The 26,868-nt window shown below is 36.3% G+C and overlaps 1 protein-coding gene across 1 annotated transcript; it reads left to right on the forward strand.

Moving 5' to 3' along the window:
- Positions 1-11,233: 11,233 nt before the first annotated feature.
- LOC133814451 (protein FAR1-RELATED SEQUENCE 5-like) lies at positions 11,234-12,997 on the forward strand. The gene has a single exon (XM_062247408.1). The coding sequence runs from the start codon at positions 11,234-11,236 to the stop codon at positions 12,995-12,997; it is 1,764 nt and encodes a 587-aa protein (XP_062103392.1).
- Positions 12,998-26,868: the final 13,871 nt, after the last annotated feature.

The raw sequence follows: 26,868 nt of genomic DNA on the forward strand, positions 1-26,868 counted from the left end.
CATGCATGATTCTCACATTAATGTGTGTTATGTGGTTTATTTTTTTATTATTCACTCTTAAATAGGAAGGCATTATTGGGACATATAATGCGAGTATCCATCAACCATATTAGTAAAAACCCGACCTCTGTTATGTGTACTGCTCAAAAATGCAAAACATAATCATGTCCTTTATATTTGCTGGAAAGATGGTCATGTACTTGAACTGTCAATTTTCACACTCTATTTCTCGTTTTACGTGAACTTGCACTTTTCTTACATAGCGTATCACATATATTACGTTAGTGCGAACACTTAATAGGAGCTCAGCACATTCATTTGCACTCTCTCACTACTTTAACTGAATTGCGAACACGCTCAATTTGCTAAGAGGTTATCATACATTAGAATAGATAAATTGTATAGATTTTAACACCCGAAATCGGTGAGGACCACGAAAATAGGCTGGCTTAAATGTTAAAAGTTCAGGAAACTAGCTTTTGCAGATGCAGTCTCCAAAATTAAAGTGGTAATTGATACAACCTGACCCCTAGTCTTCATTGTTCATATTTCTAATCGTTTGGTTTGTATAATTACTCCAATTCATGTTTTTTTCCTTATTTCGTACCAATAATGGAACTAATTTACATATATGTTGAATGTGTAGTGCATCCACTTGCTTTGAGGACTACTTGCTGGGAATTTGAAATTGTTGTGGAGGTAAAGGTAGGCTCCAACATTCCAAAAAATACCTTGCTTGTAATTTTACTTAAATGCACTATTGCAACCATATTAAATATGGTTTGTGGTATATATCCTTCTGTATGTTGTACTGATGTTTTTGTAATATTACATAATTCTTGGGGAAACAGGTGGGTTGACTTGTACATAGCAGAGATTTAAGTTAGCTACAAAATAATTTGGCTCTTTTTTTTTTAGTTTATAATTTTTTTTATTGTTACAGAACCAGAGATTACTAAGAGAATCTGACATTAGGAGAGTGAATAAGGAGGAAGTACTTCAACAAGGAAATTTTGAACGTTCTTCCATGATATACGTTAACGGTTAATAGGCTCTGGCAACATAATGATTGCTTCAAGTTCATGAGTATGGTTGTCAACTAAAATTAATGACATTCATTGCTTATGTTATACTACTGTTTCTTTCAGAAAATCAAATTGTATCATGTAAATATTAAAATTGTTTACTAAAAAGGGGAGTACTTGAATGAATCATTAATTTAATGAATGTATTAATTTTGAATTTTATGCATCTTCTTCCGTAGCAGAACACAGATACATTCATTGACTAATTATTTTTTCTTTAAATATTGTGAATCTCTATTTTCTTTGAAATGTAAACTTATTGTTTACAGTGTTATTGAAAAAAATATTAAAGAGTAAACTCATTGTTTACAGTTTACAAGAAACCAATATTTGCCTATACAATTGTGTTAAACTAAAAGCTTGACGGTTAATCTTAATTTTAACAATTTACTTGAAAAAATACTTAATACCTTGTTTATGTATTTTTTGTTTTACAATTTCGGTTGGAAAATTTCTAAAATAGTAAACTCATTGTTTACAAATTTGTTAAAACTGATGATTAAAGACTAACTAGTTTGTGAACTTTGTGATTAAACGAAAAACAACATGTTTTTCTTTCTTTATCAAGTTAGTAATGAGGGTAGTTTTTGAATTGTCTCTTCAAAAATTAAGATTTATTTGAAAAAGGGTACACATGTTTAATCAATGTGTCAAATGGGTATTCCTGGCCATTTCTGTAAATGGTATATGCGCCACGAGAAAAGCTGAATTACATAAAAACTATAATACCCAAATGTGGGAAAGTGATGATCTTTAAGAGTTGGTGAAGATGTAGTTAAAATATGGATTTTTGGGTTTATACGGCCGACGCTCAATTTCAATGAATAGCACAAAAAATAAATTACAAAAAAATTATTTTTTAAAGACCACCATCATTGAGGTCGTGTGTATGAGGTAACATGATATACAAAAACCATTGAAGTCAACTTTTTTAGTAAACACGGAACAGGTAAAACATAGCCTTCGTACAAGATATTGGCCATTATTACAATATTGGTTTCTTTTATTCTGACATATCTTAGAAGAGCATGAGCTTAATAATACTACATCCACCCACCCTAAAAATAGACTCACCATTCCTTCTGATGGGGTAATGTGAAGAACAGTTCACATTATGGGCTCCCGAAATTGTCCTGTCCTATCAATATACTAGTAAACAGATACACTCAATTTCATTTCGATAGTGAAAATAAAATATTTTCAAAGTTAATGTCAAAAAAAGTGTGATGAGTCCATAAATAACAAAGGAAAATAAAATTTAATTAAATATAATTTAGAAGGCCAACTTACAAACAAACATTTTAAAAAAATGTCAGCAACTTTGGAAATAACAGAGGCAACGAAAGATTAAAAATCGTAACTAACATTTACTTTAAGGAAACAATGAACATAACAAGTAATAGATTAAGCTACTAACTCAGGTACTGGTCATCCTCTTCCACCTCAAATTGGAGAGTTCACGGCCCACAATATTATTCAATCTCTCATCTAGGTATTCTTGGTACCTAGTAATTGACTCTGTTTTAAGTTGCAGCACTGCTTCGGAAAGCCGCTCATAATCTTCCATCCACTCGTCCTTCGAGTACGAAGCATCCCATGTCATTTCTTGTAAATTATTTGACTTCTCGGCAAGCTCTGCCTCTAGCCGCATTATCTTCTCCTTCATTATTATGTTTTGTTCCTCCAAAACACGTTTTTCCCTATCAATATTTGAAATGTGGTACTCCTTCTCCCCTAATGTAGTCAGGAGATCGTTAATGTAATCGACCGGATCTGCTGGGAGTGTTGTTATTTTATAGAAACTGAATTGTTCCCAATCTGGGGGGTCTGGTTGTCGTGGTGGGAGGTCATGTAGAAACTCTAAATTGCAGGAATTGATTGAAGAATTTGAATCCATGACCGAGTGCCCTTTCAAAAATTTAGTTTCAATAACTCAATATAGTCCCACCGCAGTATATCAAGAGAGATAATGGTAGAGTACAGTGTAAATGACAACCCAATATCCTGTATTTTCGGTTTATGTTGATCGGTACAAGCTAATGAAAGCCTGATGAAAGTGATATAACGTGGGCCCATGACCACCAAATGTGCTCCATAGTAAAATTGTGCACGCAACCTTTGGAAACAAGTTAAAATCAGAAACACAAATAGATAGTCAAACATGTGGGGCCCTATATAATGATTTGTACTTGTGTGTGGATCCAATATTACTCCTGTACATTCTATTTACACTCTATTTACACGATACTAAAACATGAGAGTATGGCCCTCATATATACGGAGATTTTATTTTAAATTGAAAATAATCTATGAATTATAAGTTGATATTAAGTATGGCCCACTAATAAAAGGTTTCTGATATACATGAAAAAAAACGTGAAAATGGAAGTCAATTCCGTCTCCTTTCTTATTTTTCTCATGTACTGTGCTCCAAATAACTTCCCACGTAATAGCACTCGCAACTCACGTGACCATGACGTGCTGAAATGCAAATTCTAATTCTTCCCACGTAATACGTGACTGCTTCCTTATGTTTCTAATAATGGCATACTTTATGTAATTTTGACTGATGTGCAACCCTATTTTTGATAAGTGACAGTGCATTAACAACTCCACCATTTACAAAGGAATGTGTTTTCTATATGTATATATATGTGTGTAGGGATCGTGTTGACCTCAATTCAATCTCCACCACCCTACCTGTATACTTGGATATCCTCTTTTTCTCTCTAAAATGGACTCCACACCTTTTCCAATGAATAACATCGTTAACTTCCCGTCGTTTGATGACAATCATCTTAAGCAAATGCAATACATTAACTGAATTGTGCATGACAACGTCAGGCTGGCCACCGAGCGGAACGAATGGGAGAGGAGATACAATGCGTCCAACATCCAAAACACTCTCCTTAAGTCTGACCTACACTCCATCAAGATGGTGGTATTAGAGCTGAAAGAGAAGTCAGTTGCAACAGAGATGGCCTGGAGAAAGGAAATGGAATTTGTGGCAGTCGCGATCGATGAGCTCCGGAGTGGCTATATCAACATGTACCCACTGTACGTCCAAACTCAGAAGCCACCTAATCAATAGATATCTATTTAGTTATATCTACTCAGTTTGGTCTACACTTACTATAAATGGAATTACTGAATATGTATCTTTTCAAGTTTTAATGGCTTTACAAGTCACTTTGCTGTAAAACGGTCTTTTGGATCGTACTTTTGGAAACTCTTCTCTTTTGTGTACCCCCTACTATGATGTCTAGGCGGGTTTTATCAACGTGTAAGGGGCCCTTGCATGTGTAATGCAAACTATCCTCTATGTATATATTAAATGTTATGGTTTTAGTTTTAACAAGTCTTCTCCAGCTTACTTCGTATGTATTGTGTAACACCGACTAATACCCTTTATGGCCGATTACTCCTAGTGTTTCTCAATTCCTATGGCTTCTAAATGAAGGTTCATTACTAGATGGCATCTACCATTAAAAAAAACTATGTACTACCATTTACACATTCAAGAATAAAAATCTATATTTGTCATGTAAGAGCCCCAACAATTGTCACCATTTCCATTTCAACCCAACAAAGAGGATTCATGTAAGTCAATCACTACACTTAACCTTTGTAATATATTAATTCGTTTTACATCGGGTAAGTAACCATTTGCTAACATGTATTTTTCCAGAGTATCATGTTGGTACAAATAATGTTCATTTGGTACAATTGACATATTTGGTACCCTGTATTTTTAAAATGTACATATTTAGTACCATAAACTAAAATTTAATTAATAAGTTTTTACCAATTTAATCAAATTACAATAAATTTAATCATATGAGCTACAAATTATAAATAACTGCTGACAATTTGGTGTTAATGGCAAAATTTTATCAATTAGGATACCAAATATTTATGTTTTCAAAATACGGGTATCATATGAGTATTATTGCAAACAGAATACCAGAACGATATTTTGAAAAAAAAAATAAAAGAACCAAATGAGTAAATTCCCTTTTACATCTACCACCACATATTTTTAATGCATTTACTGTGATGTCACCTTCTATTGCTTGTTTGAGCGTTTATTAATTAACAAATTATAATTATGGAATAACATGAATGTTTGTTCATTTAATGTATGGATGAAATGACACACCATTTACCACCAGGTGTAAGGAGAACGATAATCAATGTAAGGCACAGTTGCGACAACAAACCAGAACCACCACATTAAATGGCTCATTCAATAGCAGTATATATATGAGCCATTCACATGTTTTTTGTGAACCAAACTAATGTTGTGCCTCTCTTCGCCCTTGGATGGCAAGATCTACATCTAGTATCATAGAAAGTCACAAAGTCAACCAACGTTTACTTGTTAGTATATAGTTTATGAGCTACTGAAAGAGGTAATTTTTATGTCATGCTCATCTAAACAAATTTACGAGAAGATATACTTACTCTATATGATTTGTAGTGTTCATTTGTTTTTAGGTGCCAATTTTCACTGATGGCTTCATTATTTTCTGCACCACTCATAATGTTCAACTAACACTCCTTATTAAGGTATACGAGCTGTAATAAAATCAATAAATCCATTCCCATGTTATATGTACATTTTCTATAATCGATCCCGCCATTTCATAATAAAATGAAAGATATTGCCTTAATTAATTTGCTTATTAATAAAGTTGTATAGGATCTTCTTTGGGGCGGATTGTCAGGGGAATATTGTGTCCTTTGATTTAGCTACCCGTAATTGAGCAGGTGGAAGAGTAAGAAGGGATGCAAGTGTTCAGATAGCATTGGGCCACAATAACTTAAAGGTACCACTGACCCTTAGTGTTCATTTAATTTGCTTGAAACATGGAAGATGTAACCCACTTCCATTTGTAATCACAAAACCATCGTTTTGTTAAGGGTTTTGTTTCACTGTTACACATTATCGTTAAGGTTGAATATAGCATCCTTAACCAACAAATTTTTTGGCGGGAACCAGTTTTGAGAATGAACAACCCCAGCCTCCCAGTATATATAACACTCTCGGTTAGTGAAACCCGCCACCCCCAATCCCTCGCCTTGTACCCTAGTTTTTTGCACTGAACCATTAAAAAAACATGGCATCTTCTAACTTATGCGTCAATATATTCCCAAAGGAGGTTGTAGTTAAAAAAGAGCCTGAATCACCAACCCATCAATTCCCAATTCCTTTCCATGTTGAGTCCACTCCCCCAACACCACCGTCCACTAAGAACACTGAAATGACAACCCACTCCGCTCCTTCCTCGGTTAACAGGTCAGCGACGATGTCGCCGAGTGATAATGGTAGTAAGAAACCAAAGACTAAGCCTGGTTTCCGTGGTAAGTGCAAAAACTGTATGAAAAAAGATCTTAAGATTGAGAAGCTTTCAACTTTCAAAAACCTTGCTGCTAAGAAAGCTTCAACTTTAAGGGTTAATTCAATGGACATTAAGTCTTTCCTTTTCCAACAACGCCAGATTATAGATCATATAGGAACTATGGTTAAGCACCAAGAGACCATTAGCAGGGAGTTGTGTGTCGAAGCTAACGACTCAGGAATTAGGACGGAGATCATAGTGCTTGACTGATATTTCACATTATGATGCTTTTGGTTATAAGATCCAGTTGCATTATGACCTCACTATGTTAAATTTCATGTCATCAAGTGTCTTGCAAATGCATTATTGTTTTTTATATTACGTACGCACTCGTATTAGGTACTAAATTTACCTAAAACACTATTTTGGGTAATCCAAGTACCTTTTATTAGTAAGATAGTTGCAATGCTTTGTAGTAGGTGATATATCCTTGTTAAGGCTATTTGTATGTTATGTACTTGATGTCATTCACCTTTTAAATTAATCTTACTTCGTACAGAAATATTAGTTTGATGAAAGTCCAAAGTAATATTGCATAAAAATTACACACCCAAAGTATTTGCACTCTGATTTACATTTTTTGTAAACTATGACCATTTATGTATAAGATTTCATATGGTTAATTTATTACGAAATCAGAAAGATCACCTTGGGCACCAAAAAATTGGTAATTTATCTCCCAATTTTTTATTGCATATAGTGTAATAGAAACCCATATGACATATGAAATAAGAATATGTATAAGCCTTGTACATAAGACCAAATATACAGTTGCTAACCTGAAAAAAAGAACCAAGTAATAATTCACATGCATTCATGCTGTAGTCACCCATCCTCTTTATACATAGGTGTCGTTTGTTAACACTTGTTATTTAATTAATTAAAAATGTGACAATTAAACAAAAATTATGTTTGGTAACTCTTTTTTAATTTATTAAATTTTAATTATAATTTATTAAATGTTGATAAAATTATTATTTTACTTTCAAAATTCGTTTAAATAGTTTTTAATTTTTCTTAATTTTTTCTTCCATTATTTAAATCAACACCTAGTATTGTTAAATATATATATATAAGTTAGCAAACGTGTTTACTATTTTTTATTTTTAAAAACAGCAAACAAAAATAGTTACCGATCATCTTTCTATTTGTTAAAAATAAAGAAATAAAAAAAAATAATATTTATATTTTTGTGTTTAATAAATTTAAAAAATATTTTTTTTACCAAACAGGTCCATAGGAAGTAGAAGATGTGAACATTATCCGTAGTTTTGCTCTTTTTATTTCCCACTAAACTGAAAAGTGAAAAGTGTAGGAGGGAAACACCAACATTTTACCCAAGAAGTAACACTGTCCAATATAAGTTACCGGGCCGATGTACATTTTAAGATCACAGATATAAAATTTTCCATTTTGCCTAATTTAAATGAACCCTAATTAAGAATTTGAATATAGAAATTGAAACATATTGTATCACGTTTTGGCAAGTCGAAGATTAATTTAATAAAAGTCCTTTTACTAAAAAAAATTAAGTTTTTAACAACAACATCTCACAAATTTTTAAAAACAGTAGAGGGGAGATATCCTAAATTTCAATATTTAACGCCCCGAAATCTATTAAATCACGACTTTCATATTACTGAAATATTTTTTCTACTTTCCTCGGCACTTACCAAGTTGTAGTGTATTCAGGGATTTAAGATCGAGAAAACACGGAAAATATGGAAAGTAACATCTGTACAGTACCGGGCCAAGTTAAATTTTTCAATAAAGATCCATAAGAACTATCAAAAGAAGACATCGTACATCAACACCTTAATACCCTTCAAGAATGGGAAGATTTTTATTACACGTACTCCCAATGGATGGGGTTTAGTGTTCGAAAAGAAGATGTTCGCTGCGAGAAGGCCGATAACTCAGAGTGGCAAAGAAAATGGGTTTGCTCGAAACAGGGCTTCAGAAGAGAGAAGTGGAAAAACCTAACTAACCGAAAGAAAACACCCAGAGCCATTACCAGGACAGGTTGTCTCGCAGTACTCCGAGTAAACTTGGATAGGTCGGATAACACGTGGGTGGCGAAAGTGTAATGCCCCGAATTCTCTGATGTATTTTAACGGCGTGAACAGTAGGCCGAGAGGGTCGTACTTGCTTAATTATGTTATTAGTTGATAAAATGCATGTATGTATTGATTATATTATGATATGATGTGAAATGCATGCATGTGAGTCCATATTTCTTTATACAGGGGTGTGATAGTAATTTGGCCCGTTGAGGGTAAATTGGTTATTTGAACGCATGTTGGTGATATAAATTGAGACCACATTATGATGTGGGTTTGTTCGAGCCATTTGGCATGAAACGATCAAGGAAATGTTAAATGTCGGTTTGGTCATAACGGGCTTAAGCTCGGGGCTCGGGGTGAGTCTCGGGGTGCTTTTAATGTTTAGAGTGTTACCGGGTATTAAAGGGTAACGGGATGTGAAATATTGGTGTTTGAGAATATTGAGATTAGCGGGAATTGGGAAGCGTTAATTATCATTGACGGTGTAGGTGGAAAATGTCAAAAATGCCCTTGAGTTGGTTTTAGAAGCTTTATTATACCTAGGGGTATAATGGTCATTTGTGTTGAGGATATATATAATGTATGGGTGGCTGTGAAATAGAACCCAAAACAGAGTTTGCTTCATCTTCTTCTTCCCGTACAATCTTCTCCATAGTTCTCTTCTTTGGAGTTTTGAGCTTAAGTGTGGAGCTAAGCTAGGAAATCAAGGGGCTAAGGTTGTGGTTTTGGTTCAGCCATTGGAGAGGGTTCAATACTAAGTTTAAGGTAAGCTTTGATCATAACTTTTCTGGTTTTGCTCTGTTTTAAATATAAGTTTCAGTTTGTGTTTTATGGAGGATTGTAGGAATTGATGGAGGTTTTAAGGGGTTTCCTTGGGTTATGATGAGGGAGAGTTTTGAGTGTTGTTTAGGGGTGTTAATGGGTGTTTGAGAGAGGTTTGGGTGGTGTTTAAGTTGGGTTTGAAGGGTTGGTTTCAAGGGAAAACGCAAAGGAAGAAAAACAGGGGTTTTGGCTGAAATGGGCGTTGTGCCGCGGCATGGCCAGGGTGTGTCGCGGCCCTTGGGAGCTGCTGGGTTTAGCCGCCTCTGTTTGAGGGGCGGGCCGCGGCATGGCCAAGGAGGGCCGCGGCCCTTAAGGCATTTTTGGCCAAAGAGAGTGTTTTGGCCCGGGGATGCAAGCCTAAGGCCTCGAGATTGAACCTACTACCCGGTTGAGTAGTGTTTGAGGTCCCGGAGGTTAGGTTTTGGTTTGGGAACCTTTTATTACTCATTTTATTGATGGAATCCCATGATTTGGTTATGACCAGGTAACCGCTAAAGGACCAAAAATTCGATCGTTCTCAGGGTTGTTCTTTTATTCGTTCTTGCTCGAACCCAAGGTAAGAAAACTGCACCTCATATGTGACATGCATGGCTATGATTGATGCATGTTGGATGTTGAATGTGAACATTGTTAACGTAATGAATGCTTGGCAGTTTTGCCCCTTTGCATATGAATATTATTGAGGCATGCTGGTTGGTTAAGTGTGATGCATGTGATGCATGAGAAACATGTGATTAGGGCATGCCGTGAATGATGTATATGAGATTGGTCAGAGCTTGAGTCTCTGAGTTTGTGCATGATTATAATTATGCCAGCAATTTTTAAGTAAGCATGTTGAATGCCCTATTCTTGGTTAATTGGCATATGATACACATTGATAGCATTGCTTACTTGTGCATGGCACTGACTTATTAGTCAGGTTTGACAAGGGTGCTAGTATCACTGTGAAGCTGTGACTTATTAGTCAGGTTCGGCAGTGGTATTGGGCATTGGTCACGATGAGCTGACTTATTAGTCAGGACGGCTTTGGCGTGTGTCACGCAAGCCAGTAAGATTGGATCTAATCGACCACTAGCATTGAATGACTCAAGGAGCATTAATGCCTGACCGACCCTGAGGGTCGATGAACAAACAGAGCCTGGAGGCTAGTGGCTTACTCAGCAGCCACTCTCCCGCTAGAATCATGTGATGTGCACCCATTGGTTTGAAAGCTTTATGTTCAGTGTGATTATAACGATAATCATTTGATAATATATGTGAAAAGTATTATGTTTTCTTGTTGGGCTTCGGCTCACGGGTGCTATGTGGTGCAGGTAAAGGCAAGAGGAAGCTGGACCATCCTTGAGTTGGAGAGCTTAGGTGATGACGTGTACATATGCAGCTGCTCGACCGCCACGGCCGAGGTTTAAAGTGGAACTAGGGTTGAACCCTGTTTTGCCGCTTAGATCGGCCTGTTGTAAATATTTTATGTAATAAACTCTGAAATTATATTTTTGGGATCTCAATGTATACAGTAAACGTTTTAGTGAAACGTTACATCTTATCCAAAATGTTTGATCCCTAAACCGCTAATCACACTTAGTTCACGATTTTTGGCCAAATGACTCGATTAGCGAGTTTAGCACTGTTTACAAGGCACACCGTAACGGTCCCAGAAGTTGGGGCGTTACAGAAAGACTTTAACCCAGTTCATAATCATGACCTAGCTGCAAAGATAGAGCTACATTTCCTGTGATCCAACCGAGCTATACCAGAATGTATAGGTGCACAGGTCATTTTAATGAGACGATCGGGCATACGCACTTGCCATATATTAAATCATCTAGCACGAGAAAGGGGAGGACGTGAGTATCTTCCATTCATGAAAAAGGATCTTTATAATTGGATTGGTCGCCAAAGACGACAGGAAGCAGAAGAAGGGGAAACAGACGCTGAAGGTGCACTCGGTTACCTAGAATGTCTCGGTTTGCGTGACCCTGATTTCTATGAAACACACACAATTGACAAGGACTTCAGATTGGCAGACTTGTTCTGGGCCGATGGAAATTGTCGTAGAGATTACAATTTGTTCGGCGAAATCATGGCTTTTGACACGACATATAGGAAAAATGCATACAACAAACCATTACTAATCTTCGTCGGGGTGAACCATCATTTCAGAACAATTGTTTTTGCAGTTGCATTGTTATACGATGAGACGGAGGAGACATACATATGGGTTTTACAAGAATTCTTAGAGTGCATGAAAAACAAGGCACCGCATGTTATTGTCACCGACGGAGACCACGCTATGGCAAACGCAATAAAGGAAGTCATGCCGCAGTCAGTCCACCGTTTGTGTGCGTGGCACCTTCAGGCCAACTTAACCAGCAATGCACCTCACCCACTTTTCAAGGCAAAATTCAACGAGCTCCTTTATCAATATTGTACCGAGGAACAGTTTGAGGATACTTGGAACAATATGGTCTCAGAATTCCATCTTCAAGAAAGTCGCTGGGCAAAAACAACTTACGCCAACCGTAAAAGTTGGGCTGAGTGTTTCCTTCGGGGAAACTTCTTCGCGGGTCTTACAACCACCCAAAGGTCCGAGTCAATCAATTCCTACCTATCGCACTTCCTAACGAGCAAACTTAAGCTTAGGGATCTTGTCAGCCAAGTTGATGCAGCCATACAGAACATTCGCCACACCGAAAGGGAGGATGACTTCATCAGTAACCACACTTCGCCCAGTATACCAACAAACGTCCTCCACCAGTACTACCAACAAGTTGCCTCCATTCTTACCAGGACCATGTACGAAAAGGTGGCAGAGCAAATCAGTAGTGCTCTTTCATACTCAGTTGACTCTGCAGATGTAACAGTTGACAGTCGGTCGTACTACTTGACACGTTTCCCAAAAGGACTAGTACTGAGTCAAGTGAACTACGACACTGACCATGGACACATCAATTGTACATGTATGCTGTTCGAGTCCGATGGAATTCCATGTCGTCATATATTCGCTGTTATGAAGCACTTGAACATACCTTGCATTCCAGACTTTCTGTTTAAGGCTAGATGGAGGAAGGATGCTAAGAGCTCGGTTGAATTGAATGGTTTCCCCCATTCTTGGGTGCCCGCTGATGTGTTGGTATGTACAAGATGGGGATCATTAACATCATGGTTCAATGCAATGGGATACTTTGCGACCAAGCAAAACGACACTTACGAAGAGGCCATGAATGAGATGTCTCGGTTGGAGGAGAAATTTAAGTCAATGTGCTTCCAATTTTGTAATCAATCCGGTGACGCAAACATTGAGCAAAATGAGAACCACTCCCACCCATCTAACAGAGTGATCCGAGATCCAGCTTTAATTCGGACTAAGGGGAGGGAACCTAATAAAAAGTCAAAAGGAAAGGAGAAGGAGCATGATAACAAGGTGGCTAACAAGAGAAGATGCAGAAACTGCAACGAGTTAGGGCACAACAGGGAAACTTGCAAAGTTCAACCTCAAATTCAAATGACTCAACAATTTCAACCATTTTCTAAATTTTCTTCCACAGAAGCAAGTGTATGTTGTGGCTTCATCCAGCCTGGAGAAAGCAATGACGATGGCAATAATGACACATCTACACCATGGTAAAATAACATTTCTGCGAGTGGCGATATTCCTCTAAATGAAAGTACGATAGCCGGCAGTCATAGTTTTGCGACGCATGGGTGAGTAGAATATATATGTTTTAAATTACTTTGTTGTTTGTGTTAATAAGCTTTATTAGGTTATGAACTTCACCCATGATTTCATATCGTACTTCTTAAAGCTGAAGAAATGAAATAATTAAAATTTTGAATATTTCGATTATTATGAACTCATGGAGTATTATTTCATATTAAAGAGCTTATTTAATCATTATAATGGTAATTATTTAAAAAGTGTAGAGTCCAAGAACTTTACTTAGCTAGCTAGATAGTAGCACCAATAGTAATAGTTGTAGTATTTTTATGACTGTGGATTTTGGTTCAGTTTTGGATTTAGCTGGACACTCGTGGTAACACTTGTACATTTTCTAAGTTTAACCTATAGTTTTAGAATATTAATTTTAACCTAGGTTTGATTAATATGACTTGTTTACTTTACAAGCCCCAAGTAGTAACGGCCATTATAGTATATATGACATATATGATATGCTTATAGTATATGTTATGGTATGTTTTTAGCCTATGATATAATTTTATGTATATGATTTATGTTGTTAGATTTTCCTTCCTGAGCATTAGGCTCATTCCTTTATGTTTATATGTCCAGAAAAATAGCTTTGGTGGCGGAAAGGTTCTTGGCAGCTTATGGGTTATGTATTGAGGTGGGATGGAATCGGTGGATTGAGCGTTTCGGTTCGATGATGAAGTCGCTTCTTAGTATTTTAAAAATTATGCTTTATATGTATTTTCCGTACTTTATTTTGTAATCCATTTACTTAAAGTTATGATATGTTTTTATTTTAAAAACAATGGGATCCCATATCCTACTTTAAATTTTATGTAGTTTAACATTTGCTTTTTAGTTTTAAATAAAGTTATGATGTTTTTATATGTAAGTGTAGGGTAGTGGGTCATTACAAAAAGCATTAGTGCTTTCCTTTCCAATTTATATTATAACCCAATTTCGAAGGATAATTAAATATACCGAGAAATGGATTCAATTTTTGTAACTCCTCATTTGTATCACCGAAAGGCATATATTTGGTTTATGTAGTCAACAAGGGGAGGATGTTGTATGTAACTGGGAAAATGTAAAAAATAAGATCCATGTATGACCGATCTGTAGAACAACACTTTTTAACAATGTAGTTGTGAATCCTTCAGTTGGCAGGGGTTCATAAAAAAAAAATTGTACCTGCATATATATATGGTCGTAATTGGGGGATGGGAGGTGCTGTTTGAGTATGGCAACAACCAACTTTACTTAGACTAGATGAACCTACTCTCTAGATAGGTGCACTGTCATGTGGTACTCTAACAATTTCTTCATGATGGGAAGGCTGTCCCACTAAGTGTCCTCAAGTGTAACTCTCACATTCATTTACAGTAATACTAGTGAACATAATTCCATAATAAGTTATTAATTATCATAAGTACTACAAATGCATATTATGAAAGTTTAGTCAAATAATCTGACAAACAAGTCATTGTGACATACACCACCTCAAGAAACTAACAACCCAAACCTAATTGAACAACACTTATAAACTAACAAACCATTCTTACTCGGTGAAACTAATGCAATGCAACGCCCACTTAGACTAACTTAGACAAGGATAGTGTCATAAAGTTTTGAAGTTACTAACAATGGAGTTATTCATCCTCTTCTACCTTCCTTTTGCAAACGGACGCCGACCCTGTTGTGCACTTTTTCATCTAGATATTGTTGGTATCTAGTCAATGCCTCAGACTTAAGTTCGTCCACTACTTCGGACAACCTTTGGTAGTCGTCCTTGGAAGCAATCCTTCTCAATCCTTCTAATTCGTTGCACCGTTCAACAATTTTGGCCTCCAATTCCAATATCTTCGCTTCCATTGACTTGTTACGTTCCTCCAACATACCTTTTTCAAAATTGATTTGCCAAATCAAGAACTTCTTCTCCTCCAATTTATCCTTTAGATCATTAATGTACTCTAAAGGGTGTGGGGGGAGGGTTGTTATTCTACAATGCGTGAACTCTTCCAGTTCCGAGCGGATGTTTTCTTGATGGGCGACCTCGGGGAAAACCTCTCGATTGCATGAGTCGAATGAGGAGTCGGAATCCATAGTAGATGGTTGGTCGTAAATAAATGGGAGTTTATAGTGTTCCATACATATGCACACTAATAACATAGTCCAAACAAGAGCATAGGACATGGATGGTGTACTCTAGAAGTCATTGAGAGGTGTAGGTATGCCTAAGTGCCATAGGCGTTATGACACAAATTTTAAGTGGGACCAATACGAGGCCACACTATCATTTGTTATAGTACATTCCTGCAGCAGTGACATTTGAAATAAATGCAAGTAACAATGTAGGGTCGTGTTATGAGCAAATAAACAATGCATCCACAGAATTGGCCCCACTATGGATATTAAAATCAAATTTGGATATGACATGAAGGTATGGTGAGGGTGGGTAGTATTTGAGTCAAAGAAGGCATAACGTGTATAAATACTCCAAAAAAATGGGTGGATCCCACGACAGTGTAGTCAATTTCAAAATATTGTTGGTAGTCGGTCAATCATTCAATGCTTGGCGGGTATTGTGGGATATATGGGTTCTCAATGCACAGATACACTAATGTACATGTAATATAATAAGACAAAACTAATGGAAACCATAATAAATTGCCATTATATAAATCCAACACTGGTATAAACACATATGTGCATTGGACTTCTGTTTTGGCGAACATAGACATTAAGGGTAATATTTCGAAAAGATGATGGCCACCTCAGCCAACGATTCAGAGTTGAACAAACGTGACATAATTTTGGATGTGAACGCAGACACTGACGCTGGAGCCATACAAACGATGGATTCAGGCTGCAACACCATCGCAATGGATTTAACTCCTCCAGTTTACTTTCGAACCACCCAGGTGGCTGTAGGCATAAAATTAACAACCATATCCCCGTACCCGGTTGTTAAGAAACCTGACGTCGCCAAATTAGAGTATCCAAAACCCACTGACATTGAATGTTTTATTAAGGAACAGATTGGGAAGTTTGACAAGGGTATGACGACGGCTCAGTTACTCCGAGCTAAGATTGAGAAGAAAGGTTTCAGCAGCTTAACCGTCGGTGCTATGCAAGATGCACTAGACACTATGGTTTTGTGTTTCCAAGAGTTGGAGGATGTTGTGTACTGACAGAGAAAATTAACTTGAACTTAACAAGCTAATGTAGTAGTTCTATATATAATGGATATTTGGTTTATGTAGTCACTCTTTTTCAGTAACCATGGTTGCCGATGTGGCCATATGGTTCTATCAAGTAAACATGAGTGTATGTGTACAATGTATTAGTATAAAGGATCATGTTGTGCGAACCCTTTTGTTATAATTAGAAATCAAAATATGTGTAATGTTACCTATTTTCATATCTTTCAGCATCCTCTTGTTTTGGATTGAAACTGAAAACGGTTGATATTGTGTTTAGTATTTACTTAAAATACTAGAGGGAAGATGTTCAACTAATCTTTTGAGTGTGGTGTGAACTTAATTTGCAAAAATTTATTGTATATGTATAGGCAAAATCAATGCAAGAGAGTTGATTTAAATTTCAATGGAGGGGTGAAACTAGTTAAGCAAAAAAAGTTGAACTTACGTTTAATTAAAGAGCATAAATGTAACAATGCACCAGGTCGAACCCCCTTCCTCGTGTAACAACTCAGATAGCACCTTCCCAGTTGTGCTAACAAAATTTCATGAAATCATTAGAATTTTATAAATATATATTAATACCACATGTGAAAGATATCTTTTTTTTTAAATTATGGTCAAACAAATTATAGAATACAGTTATACATCATTAAAAATATAATTTTGTAGTTATGAACATAGCTGCAAAATGCGCAGATTGTTTTCCAAAAATGATGTGGAGTTTCACTGAAACACTAATGTATCATAATTATTTAATACATTAGTATTTCAACTTATTAAAGAGAAGTCCCTGTTATTCTGATGCAACTTACTAAAGAGAAGTCGAGTAAAAATGAAACGGTAGAAAAGGTTGATTACTTCGTGGTCTTATGTAGTTAAAAACAGATGAAGGGCATGTTTATGTGAATTATATTATAATATGATGTTAAATGCATGCATTTGGGTCCACATTTCATCATAGGGGCAGTTTCGTAATTTGGCCAGCTGATGGCGTAATTATGTATATTCATGCATGTTGGTCATAACGGGATTAAGTTCGGAGCTCGGGGTGAGTCTCCGGGTAATTTGGTGATTACAGCGTTGCTGGGGATTAACGGGTAACGAGATATGAATTATTCGTATTTGAGAATATCTACAATAATGGGAAGTTGAGGGTGTTAATTATGATTAACAAAACGCATGGGAAATGACGGTTTTACCCTTGGGAGCCTTTACAAAACTTTAAATGAGTTAGGGGCAATTCAGTCTTTTCACCCCTACGATATGTTTAAGCCATTGGAGACTGTGGAGACCTGTGTTCAGACATTAGATGAGCTGCTTCAGCTGGAGGTGAAGATGCATGGGGAGACCCATTGTAACGACCCAAAATCACTAATAAGGCTTAAGGGCTTTGCTTAGTGTGCCAGGACGGCATTAATGGAATAATTGTGAATTAAATGAGTAATTATATGTTTAGTAATGTTTATATGATAATTGATGGTATTATGTGGTAATGTAATATGAAATAAATATGTGGTATATGTGAGAACCAATTATTATGTGGATAGGTATAAGTTCGGGCCTCGGGATGAGTCTCGGGGTGATTTTAATGATTAGAGTTGTTTACCGAGATTTTCGGAAACTATATTAATGAATATTAGGTAAGACTAATGATATGGAATTTAGAAGATAAAAATAGGATTTTTTACGTGGTTGGGGCGTTAACGAGCCTTACTCCACGAGTCAGTTGTATTAGAGCTTGGAAACTCTTTTACAATGGAGTTTCTCTCTATGTTTTGACATAGTAACTGTATACAAGTCGAAGAGAGATCCCTTCTGCAGAGCTCTGCCATCTGTATTTATAGGCTCACAGGAGCACGGGCCTTCGACCGGGTATGACCTGGGCCCATCAAGGATAAATACCCTATGCTTCTATAATGGAAGCCCAGTACAAAGGATAAAAATACAAAAGATTAAGAGAGACTGAAGCCCATTGGGGCAGCCCAAAGCCTATGCTCCGCCCGAAAAAATAGGGCTTTTGGTTTGGACATTCCGAGTTACGAGGCAGATTCAGTAGAGAAGATCGGTCAGTGCACTGCCAGTGCAGGTCTGAACCAGCGGCGTGCAATCCCGAGGTGGCCTTTTCCGCAGGTGAAAAGTGGGGACAGCTCCCATGCGTCGTGCGGCGGCTTCAGGGTCATGGATGCCTTTTCCTGCCAACCTGGAGGACATGACCCAGGTTCGTTTACCTCTGTCCCTCTTCGTTTACCACAGGCCCGAACCGTTTACCAGACTCTGGGATCATTTTGCGTATACCGCGACCGTATCCCCAACTGGCCATACGTCTCCCGGGCGACTGTCATGGATCATCTTCCTGGACACCATCCAGATCCGGAACCACACTTGGCCCGTCGTCCTTGGTTACTCCCGTGCTAAGTGGGCCTGGGCTGGGCCCATATCCAATCGCCCAGACCATGGGCCTGGACCATCGTCCCGGGGCCACAACAGGAAATGGGGATAACAAGAGCGTTACCGGGAATTAAAGGATAACGGGATATTAATTATTGGTGTTTGAGATTATCGAGAATAGCAGGAATTGGAGAGCGTTAATTATGATTAACCAAATGGGTGGGGAATACCAATTTTTCCCTTGGGAGCCTTTACAAACCTTTATTTGACCTAGGGGTATAATACTCTTTTCACCCATAGGATTGATATAAACCATTTTAGGCTATGAAAGAGGTACGAAAACAGTGCATCTTTAAGAGCCTTCCCATATCTTTTTCTCCTCCAGTTTCCTTTGAGATTTTTGAGCCATTCTTGAGGATTCAATCTTGGGAAGTAAGCCTCACGAGTTTGGGACAGTGTTCCTCCATTGAAGAGCATCATAAGCTAATCTTTGGGTACGTTTCTATACCTTGAATTCTCTGGTTTGCCCTGTTTTGGTTCACCACCACGGCCAAGGAGTTCTTAGAGGAACTAGGGGGTTTACCATATTTTTGCCGCCTAGGTCGGCGGGTTGTAAATTTGAAACAGTAATGACATTTTTGAGTTGTAAATAACTTGTAAATGTTTTTATGGGCCCATGAACAGTTTTATGTATTTAATAAAATATATCCTTTCCTTTTTATTGTTTTCTACGTTAGTCTGTTAATAATACTTACAAGCACGTTTTTAACCAAATGACTCGGGTAGCGAGTCAAATTTCTGATTCACTGTAACTGTTCTGGGGTAACTAGGGCGTTACACAAGCTGACGCCTTGCTGGAGGCTACATTCGACGAGGCCATCTATATGGCCTGGCTCCATGACAAGAACACGAACCTCCTGCTTTACCCCGACCCCACCACAAAAAGAGCCAAGTTTGATGCCAAGGAGAAAACTGATGCGAAACCCTTGGGCGATGAAGAGGTACACAGGGCAACTCCTCTGGCCACTTACTTTTGTAGGCTTGAAGCTTTTTCTTCATTGTTCCCTTCAACATCTTGTTGATGACCTCTGTTTGCCTGTTTTCTAGAGGGAGATTAAGGGGACAGGATCTGTCAGAGTAGTGGCAGTGGAGTTCTGAACTGACGCCGTACATTCCTGATGTAACCTCTTCTGCAGGTTATCTATGGGGACATAGCTACACACTTCTTGGGGTGATGTCAGTATCGGGGACACTTTATCACACCCAACTTCGACACTGGGTCCACGTCCGTTTACCAACATCCATCTTCATTTACCAGGGTCCCGGTTCGTTTACCAGGACACGGGTTCATCCATAGTCGTCCCGGTCTAATCTCGGACTTGGGAACTACGACCTCTTCATTGCATCCCGGGAGGCATCGGATGGCGCGATCTAGGAGTATGCAACACGCCAATGCGATGGTCTTGGCTTCTATTCCAGGATGCCCTTTCAAAATAAGTTAGTCCTAAGATTAGTCAGTGTACAGGATTTACACTGACTTGCCAATCTACGATATGATCTACTTACACATTACAGTGTTATGTTCTTTCCAGAACATTATACCAAAGTAGATAAGATCGGATGTATTTGTTACATCGGACTGGACCGATATTGACAGTTGATAAGATAAGTAAACATACTGTTATTATATATTATAGTCATATGATATAGTTGACCATAGGTCAATTCAATCTAAATTCTGAGTGGTTAGTATTATAACTGATTGTATTATTTGAGTTCTTTGACTTGTTCGCTACCAGCTTACCCTAAGGACTAGCCCATACTTACATCTTGGGAACTCGGTAGTATAATTGAGTGGGAGTGTTAATCATAGATATGAACATCTATAGCTTCTGATGAAGAAGTTAAACGATGGTTTCCTTTTAGTTTGATTGAAGGTGTTAAATGATAGAGATCTCATTTCAGTAATTAAATTAGCTTACTGAAATATCATTTACAAGGAACTAAGTGTTTTAAGGATAAAATACAATGAGGGGTAAAATGGTATTTTAGTCATATCTCATTGTAGACCGTCTATAGAGGATTGAGTGACAATTACGGTTGTAACAATGGATAATTAATTGTGTATATATATTTGTTATAGAGCGTTCTATGAATTCAAGAGTGCAATTCCGAGTCTATAGTGGAGTCACAAGGAATTAATAAGTTAGTAAATTTATTTGTTAGATTTATGATAACTTATTGGAGCTTTATTTCATAGGCCCATGGTCCCCATTGTACCTTGGATAAAATCATCTACATAGTCTCAATTAATTGATTTAATTATCAAAGTTGACCAGGTCAATTTTGGATAGTTTCACAGAGTTGTGTAATTTTGAGAAAAAAAGAGAAATTATGGCAGCTTTATTAATTAACATAAATTTGTATCTAAATTAATAAATAAGTTTAAATCAAGGTTGAAATTATAAATAATTAATTTGATAAACGATTTAAAAAAAAATTTAATTAATTAAATCGATAGAAAATAATACAGACATTGATTTTAAGTCCAATGTGCTTATAATCAAATGAAAATTTTCACAAGCCTAAAGCCCATGATAATTTCGACCTAGGGCTTTAAAATGGCTATTATTTTATTGATTTTCTAATTAAATTAACTGACCTAATTGAGTCTATAAAAGGAGTGCTTAGAAAGAAGTCAAAACATAAGTCACAACTCAGATTTTCTGATAGATTTAGATTCTCTCTAAACACAAGTCATTTTCTAAGCCTCTTTGTTATTGTCTCTTATTCTCTCTATATTTATCTCATGTGTTCAGAATTCCCCACACTAGTCTAGGTAGTTCTAAGAATACATTGGAAGATTGTGAAGAAAATAAAAAATCGGTTCAGTTTCTTGATAATACTCTGTGATAAAGAGGATACAAGAGTTAGAGAAACTAAAAGAATGACTCTTTAATTCCCCTGCGTATACTGTAAGTATTCTATTCTTTGTTTCTCTTTCAATTCAATTTTGTAAACATGTTTTAGGCTATTATGTATTAATTTATTTAATATTAGATATACATGGAAATAAATAAAGATCATGTATAAGCTAATCCAACACGGAAATCATTTCATTTACCATGTCTTCAATTATAATATCTTATTCAATTAATGTAATATCAACAAAGAGTTTTATACTATGTTTACAACTTTTCTTTTCACAAAATTATATCTTCACATTTAATTTGAAATATAATTAAAAATGTTGAAAATGTCACAATAACTTGCTTTGTAATTTATTAGACACTTACTATTTAAAAATGTAATAAATAGGCAATTTATTTTTTTAAATAATTTTCGGTCCCGTAATTTAAAATTTTTTCCTTTCAGTATTGTGGAATGTGGTATTTTGCAAGAATTTAATTAAAAACTGACATCTCCAGCAAAGATTTCGACCCATTCAAAATAAGTCTAGCCCATTTAACCAAAAAATGGACTACATATTTTACACACTGTGGCATTATAAAATCAAATTTGGTGCAAGAAAAATAAACAGAATCATTCAACTAGGATTCCTAATGTCTCTTGTGTGTGTTAGTATCCAACCAGGTCCACATAGTAGCCATGATTAGCCTACTGTGTAGTTTTGGAGGTCACTATTCAGTTTCTCTTTCCCAACATCATCTCTTCATTTCAGTAAATCATATGTAAACCCTTACCATTCACATATTCCCCATCACAAACCTAACTGCTTCCCATTCCTAAAAACATGAGGTTCAAATGCTTGGCCGGCCGCCCCCCATTAACGACGCAAGACACACCCCATGGATCTCTTGAGCCATCTCCACCGACAAGGGTCGGCCATCCTAGTAAAAACAAGAACACTCTCAAGCGACAACCAGACAAAGACGTGCCTCCTCCACAAAGTTTACAAGATGACCTTGTCAAAGGGGATGCTTCGAAAAGTCAGCCACGACGAAGGCGAGGTTATCCACTCAAGTTCATGATTATATTATTTACTACGTTTTTTTACATTACCTTCAGAACTTCCTCTGATTTGAATAATTTGCAAATCGTAACTATTAATTTTGGTTTTCGAAGGCCGACCTCGCAAAAAACTGGTTGTTCTACCCGAAGGTTCGTCTGCTCGAAGGACAAAACAACATGGGAAAACAATCTCATTGTCGTCTTCAGACTCTGAGGTGTCCTACCAAGAGATGTACATGAGCAGGAACACCTTTCAAAATCTAACATTTAGCATGTTGTTTAATCTGCGAAACGACGTTGACGAAATTAGGAGTCGATGGTGTTGCCAATGTTGTCACGGGGAGCAAAAGGGAAATCCCAACCTAGTCGAACGCAAGTCTTCTTCTCCACCACCTCCCTCTAGTCCTAAGTAGTAAGGCATCAATGACTGGAACCGAAATGTATTTTGTTCATTGTGGTGTTGTGTTTATTGCAGTCCTCTATTATAGTTTTGTTGGATAAGGAATGAAACAATTAGGTTGGTAGTTTTATTTCAATAAGCTATTTTGAAGTTGTTTTATAACCAATGCAATGAACCAATTCGGCTATTATGAATGTCAGTTACTATGTTGTGTTGTTAATGCATTTCATGACATGGTTTAACTTACATTTTTTTCATCAATTTGAAAAGCAACCTCTTCGCAACATTTTAATAGTTGTTTTTATACGTCACCGTCTCTTTTAGGAATTTCTTTTGTTTTATCAAAAAAATCATGACTGAAATTTTCGATCATTTCCAGTTAATGTTGGCCAACTAATTTCATAGATTAATTAATTCGATTTGAGATATCAATCACAGGAGAACAAAGACATGTAACAAGTTATAATATAACCAGAATATATAAAATATTCTCCGGTAAATAATATAGTTGGTGATTCAATCATCCTAAATCACACAAATAAAACATTTGCACGTAATAAAATAGAATAGTCTGAACAATTATAAAGTAGCAGTTTTTATTACGGGTTAAGAGTTATGAGTTACGCACTACAACTGTCAAATTACTTATCAGCTCTTACCCGCTAACGTATCTTCCAAATATATGTATCTGACAATTTAAAAAAAATGGTTTTAAAGGCCTCAAAAATCGTAATTTACTTGGCAATTCACTCATTCCATCTCTTATAGTGATGCATTTATAATACATATCTGAGATGATCAAACCTTAACGTAATTATGATCCTCAAATTTACCATATCAGAGGATCAACTAATTATTGTAGTACTTATTCTCTTCGGTCAAACAACACAAAAATTAAACCTTATTTGGTATTAACATAGTAATGATTAGTCTTATCACAAATCAGCTACCCTAATCTATTGTACTACTTCTCTTCCTAAATTGATCAATGACTGTAGGTCCATTTTTAGCTGGGCTGGACCGATATTCCTGGAAATTCGCCAATTTGTACCCACAAGTTAACCTGTTAAGTGTTTACGAATTTAACCTATCACTCAGTTTCCCAAAAAACAACGGTACATGCATCACCCACCTATAACACGGTCAAGCAATAAATATACATTTACTTTCCTCGCCAATTGTTGCCTTCTATATCAAATATGAAAATACTTCAATAAATTTTCATCTACAACGGGATGGAGTTCGTTCACACGCATAGCATCGTATGTGCTTCTCCTTCATCTTCACCAAGAAATAACGAATTCCATAACAAATTCCTCTCTTCAGTACAAGTACAAGTTGTCAAAAGTTTCTGTTGATCTGTGACAAACAGGTCAAAAGTGGTGGATCAATTGATGTTGCTTTCTATGCACGGCAAGTAACTAGTTCATACACCATTTTTCATGTGTTTATTATGTCACAACATCTTTTCATAACTTCGCAAAGTACTCAAGAAATTTTTCTATAGTCAAACATAAAATTAAACACCCACCTCAGTTTAATTATGAATGTCCACAAGTAACGTTACCTATTATTTTCTATACCTCACCAAATTTGATGTTTGAAAATGGAATTCAATCTTTTAACTCCAATGGTTCTTCACTTTGCAAGTGGGCCTGACTTTGGTAGCCCACATTTATCTCAAACTTATTGATAAGTTAAACTGGACTACTTCACTTCCTCAAGTGGGCAAGAAACAAATTGTAAAGAAATTTTTAAAAATTATGAAGGCTTGTGTAGAAAAATTTCAATAGTTTGCTCATTTAGCTTGCTCACTAATTACTTAATGAGTATAATATAAAAAATTAAAATACTAACATTAACCTTATTATATGCTTGTAGTTTGCCTACGTCATTTACTCCATTAACTGAAAGTTTGAAGGGTGTTTATAATCTCAACCTCTCCTCCCAAATGGCGGACCCACAAGACATAGAGTTGGAAACAACAAATATTGAAATAGTTGCCAATATCAAAATTGAGAATTGTGCTTACGACCCACACAAAAACAAGATCCCAACACATTTGTTACATGTTTCTCTTGCAAAGTGTCATATACAAGCAATATGACTCCCATTTCCATCAGGGAGATATTCAAAATTTACAAATGCAGATGGAAACCTTGTCATTTTTGTTTTCGACGAAGGACAATGTTGTATTGACGATATTCTCACATGTTTCGTACGTCCTTAAATTCGTAAATTAATCGAAATGATTAATTGAACTTCTAAATTTTTAATACAAATGAACTCTACTCATTTTTACAATGATCGTTACCAAGTTAATTCATTATCGTTTTATTATAACTTATAAATTTTTCACCCTTTTCATGTTGCAAAATATAGCTTATTTCAAGACGGTACTGCACTGGTAAAATTCTTCCCTCTGGAATTTGGAATCAAGTTACGATCACAACAAATGGATATTCAGATCGATATAAACGTGTCACAATGTACACAAACGGTTTCCACAAATTTTGGAGGATTTTCTAGCTGGGAATACCATCTATTTCAATGCCTCTCATCATATATGTACACAAAAGCACTAAAGAACAAGAATAACAAGATAATGAAGCATATCACTGCCATGTCCCAAGTCATCATCTACTGCTATATGGAAACAACGAAGATAGTTTCATTAAATTGTTTGATCTTACAAATGGGACTATTAAAATGAATTGTGATGTGGGACTTCTCTTACAACCACTTCTATTTTCAACACCAATTGCCTGGAGTAGCAATGAAGGAGTCATTCTACATTCAACCAAGAGACTACAACTATGGGATATAGGCCAACCTCAGCCAGTTCAAATGAGCCATCTCCCATCAATGGGAAGGCATGTCAGGGCCTTTGCCACTGTAAAAGATTTCAATGACAACCAAGTACAGTGCGAAAACTGGTCATAAATATCTCTTACCCTAGTCTCAAAGATACGTGATCATAATTTCTTCTTAAAATAAATAGCTTCATTCATCATATTTAAACTTAATCATATTTGTACTTTATGAAATATTAAGGGGGTAACAATGAATGATGTCAACGCCACATAATGTACTACTCAAGTGTTGTTCTTGTTCGACTCTAGAAGTCCGACTGTTAAAGTTATTAACTTACCCCAACAAATTGAAGATGTCTTCACCATTAGCCTCAACAGATATTCAGTCCTCCTTGGCATAAGGGCTTTCAAAATATTATCGACAACAAGACAAGGTAGTGGATACATACTTATCCCAAAACAGTTACAATTAGATACAAGAATTAGGCAAGTGTGGTCCAATGGTGAAAAATTATTAACACTAAACCAGATGAGTGTATACGTTTTTTATTACTACAACATAGATTACACAAGCGTGGTTGGGGACATTCTACTTACCACAATACGACTCACTCATACAACCGACACTTCTCAGTTGGTTGAACCAATTTTTCATGCAATTGATAAGAAAATTATAATTTCCTCATCCACTAAGCCACCAATGCGGTCTTCACTTTAAACCTATGTATTCAGAATATTTCAACTAAACTTATGATATTGTATTAAGAATATTTTAAAACTTAATTTATGTAAACACTAGTTGCAAGATATTAACATGTTAGTGTCAAACATATATCAATCAAGCAAGTATTGACTCTCCTAGTTAATCAACCATCCAAATAACATTTTTCCATACCTAATTTAGTTAGTGATTCATTCATCCCAATATTGAATAAATGAAACTTGTCCCAGGAAAAAACTTTTAAAAAATCTTATAAAACAACTACAAAATATATATCAGTTTTACTTACGTAGTTATTGTTGCGTCTCACTCAA

The sequence above is a fragment of the Humulus lupulus genome, chromosome 2, assembly GCF_963169125.1.
Source record: "Humulus lupulus chromosome 2, drHumLupu1.1, whole genome shotgun sequence".
NCBI classification, from domain to species: Eukaryota; Viridiplantae; Streptophyta; class Magnoliopsida; order Rosales; family Cannabaceae; genus Humulus; species Humulus lupulus.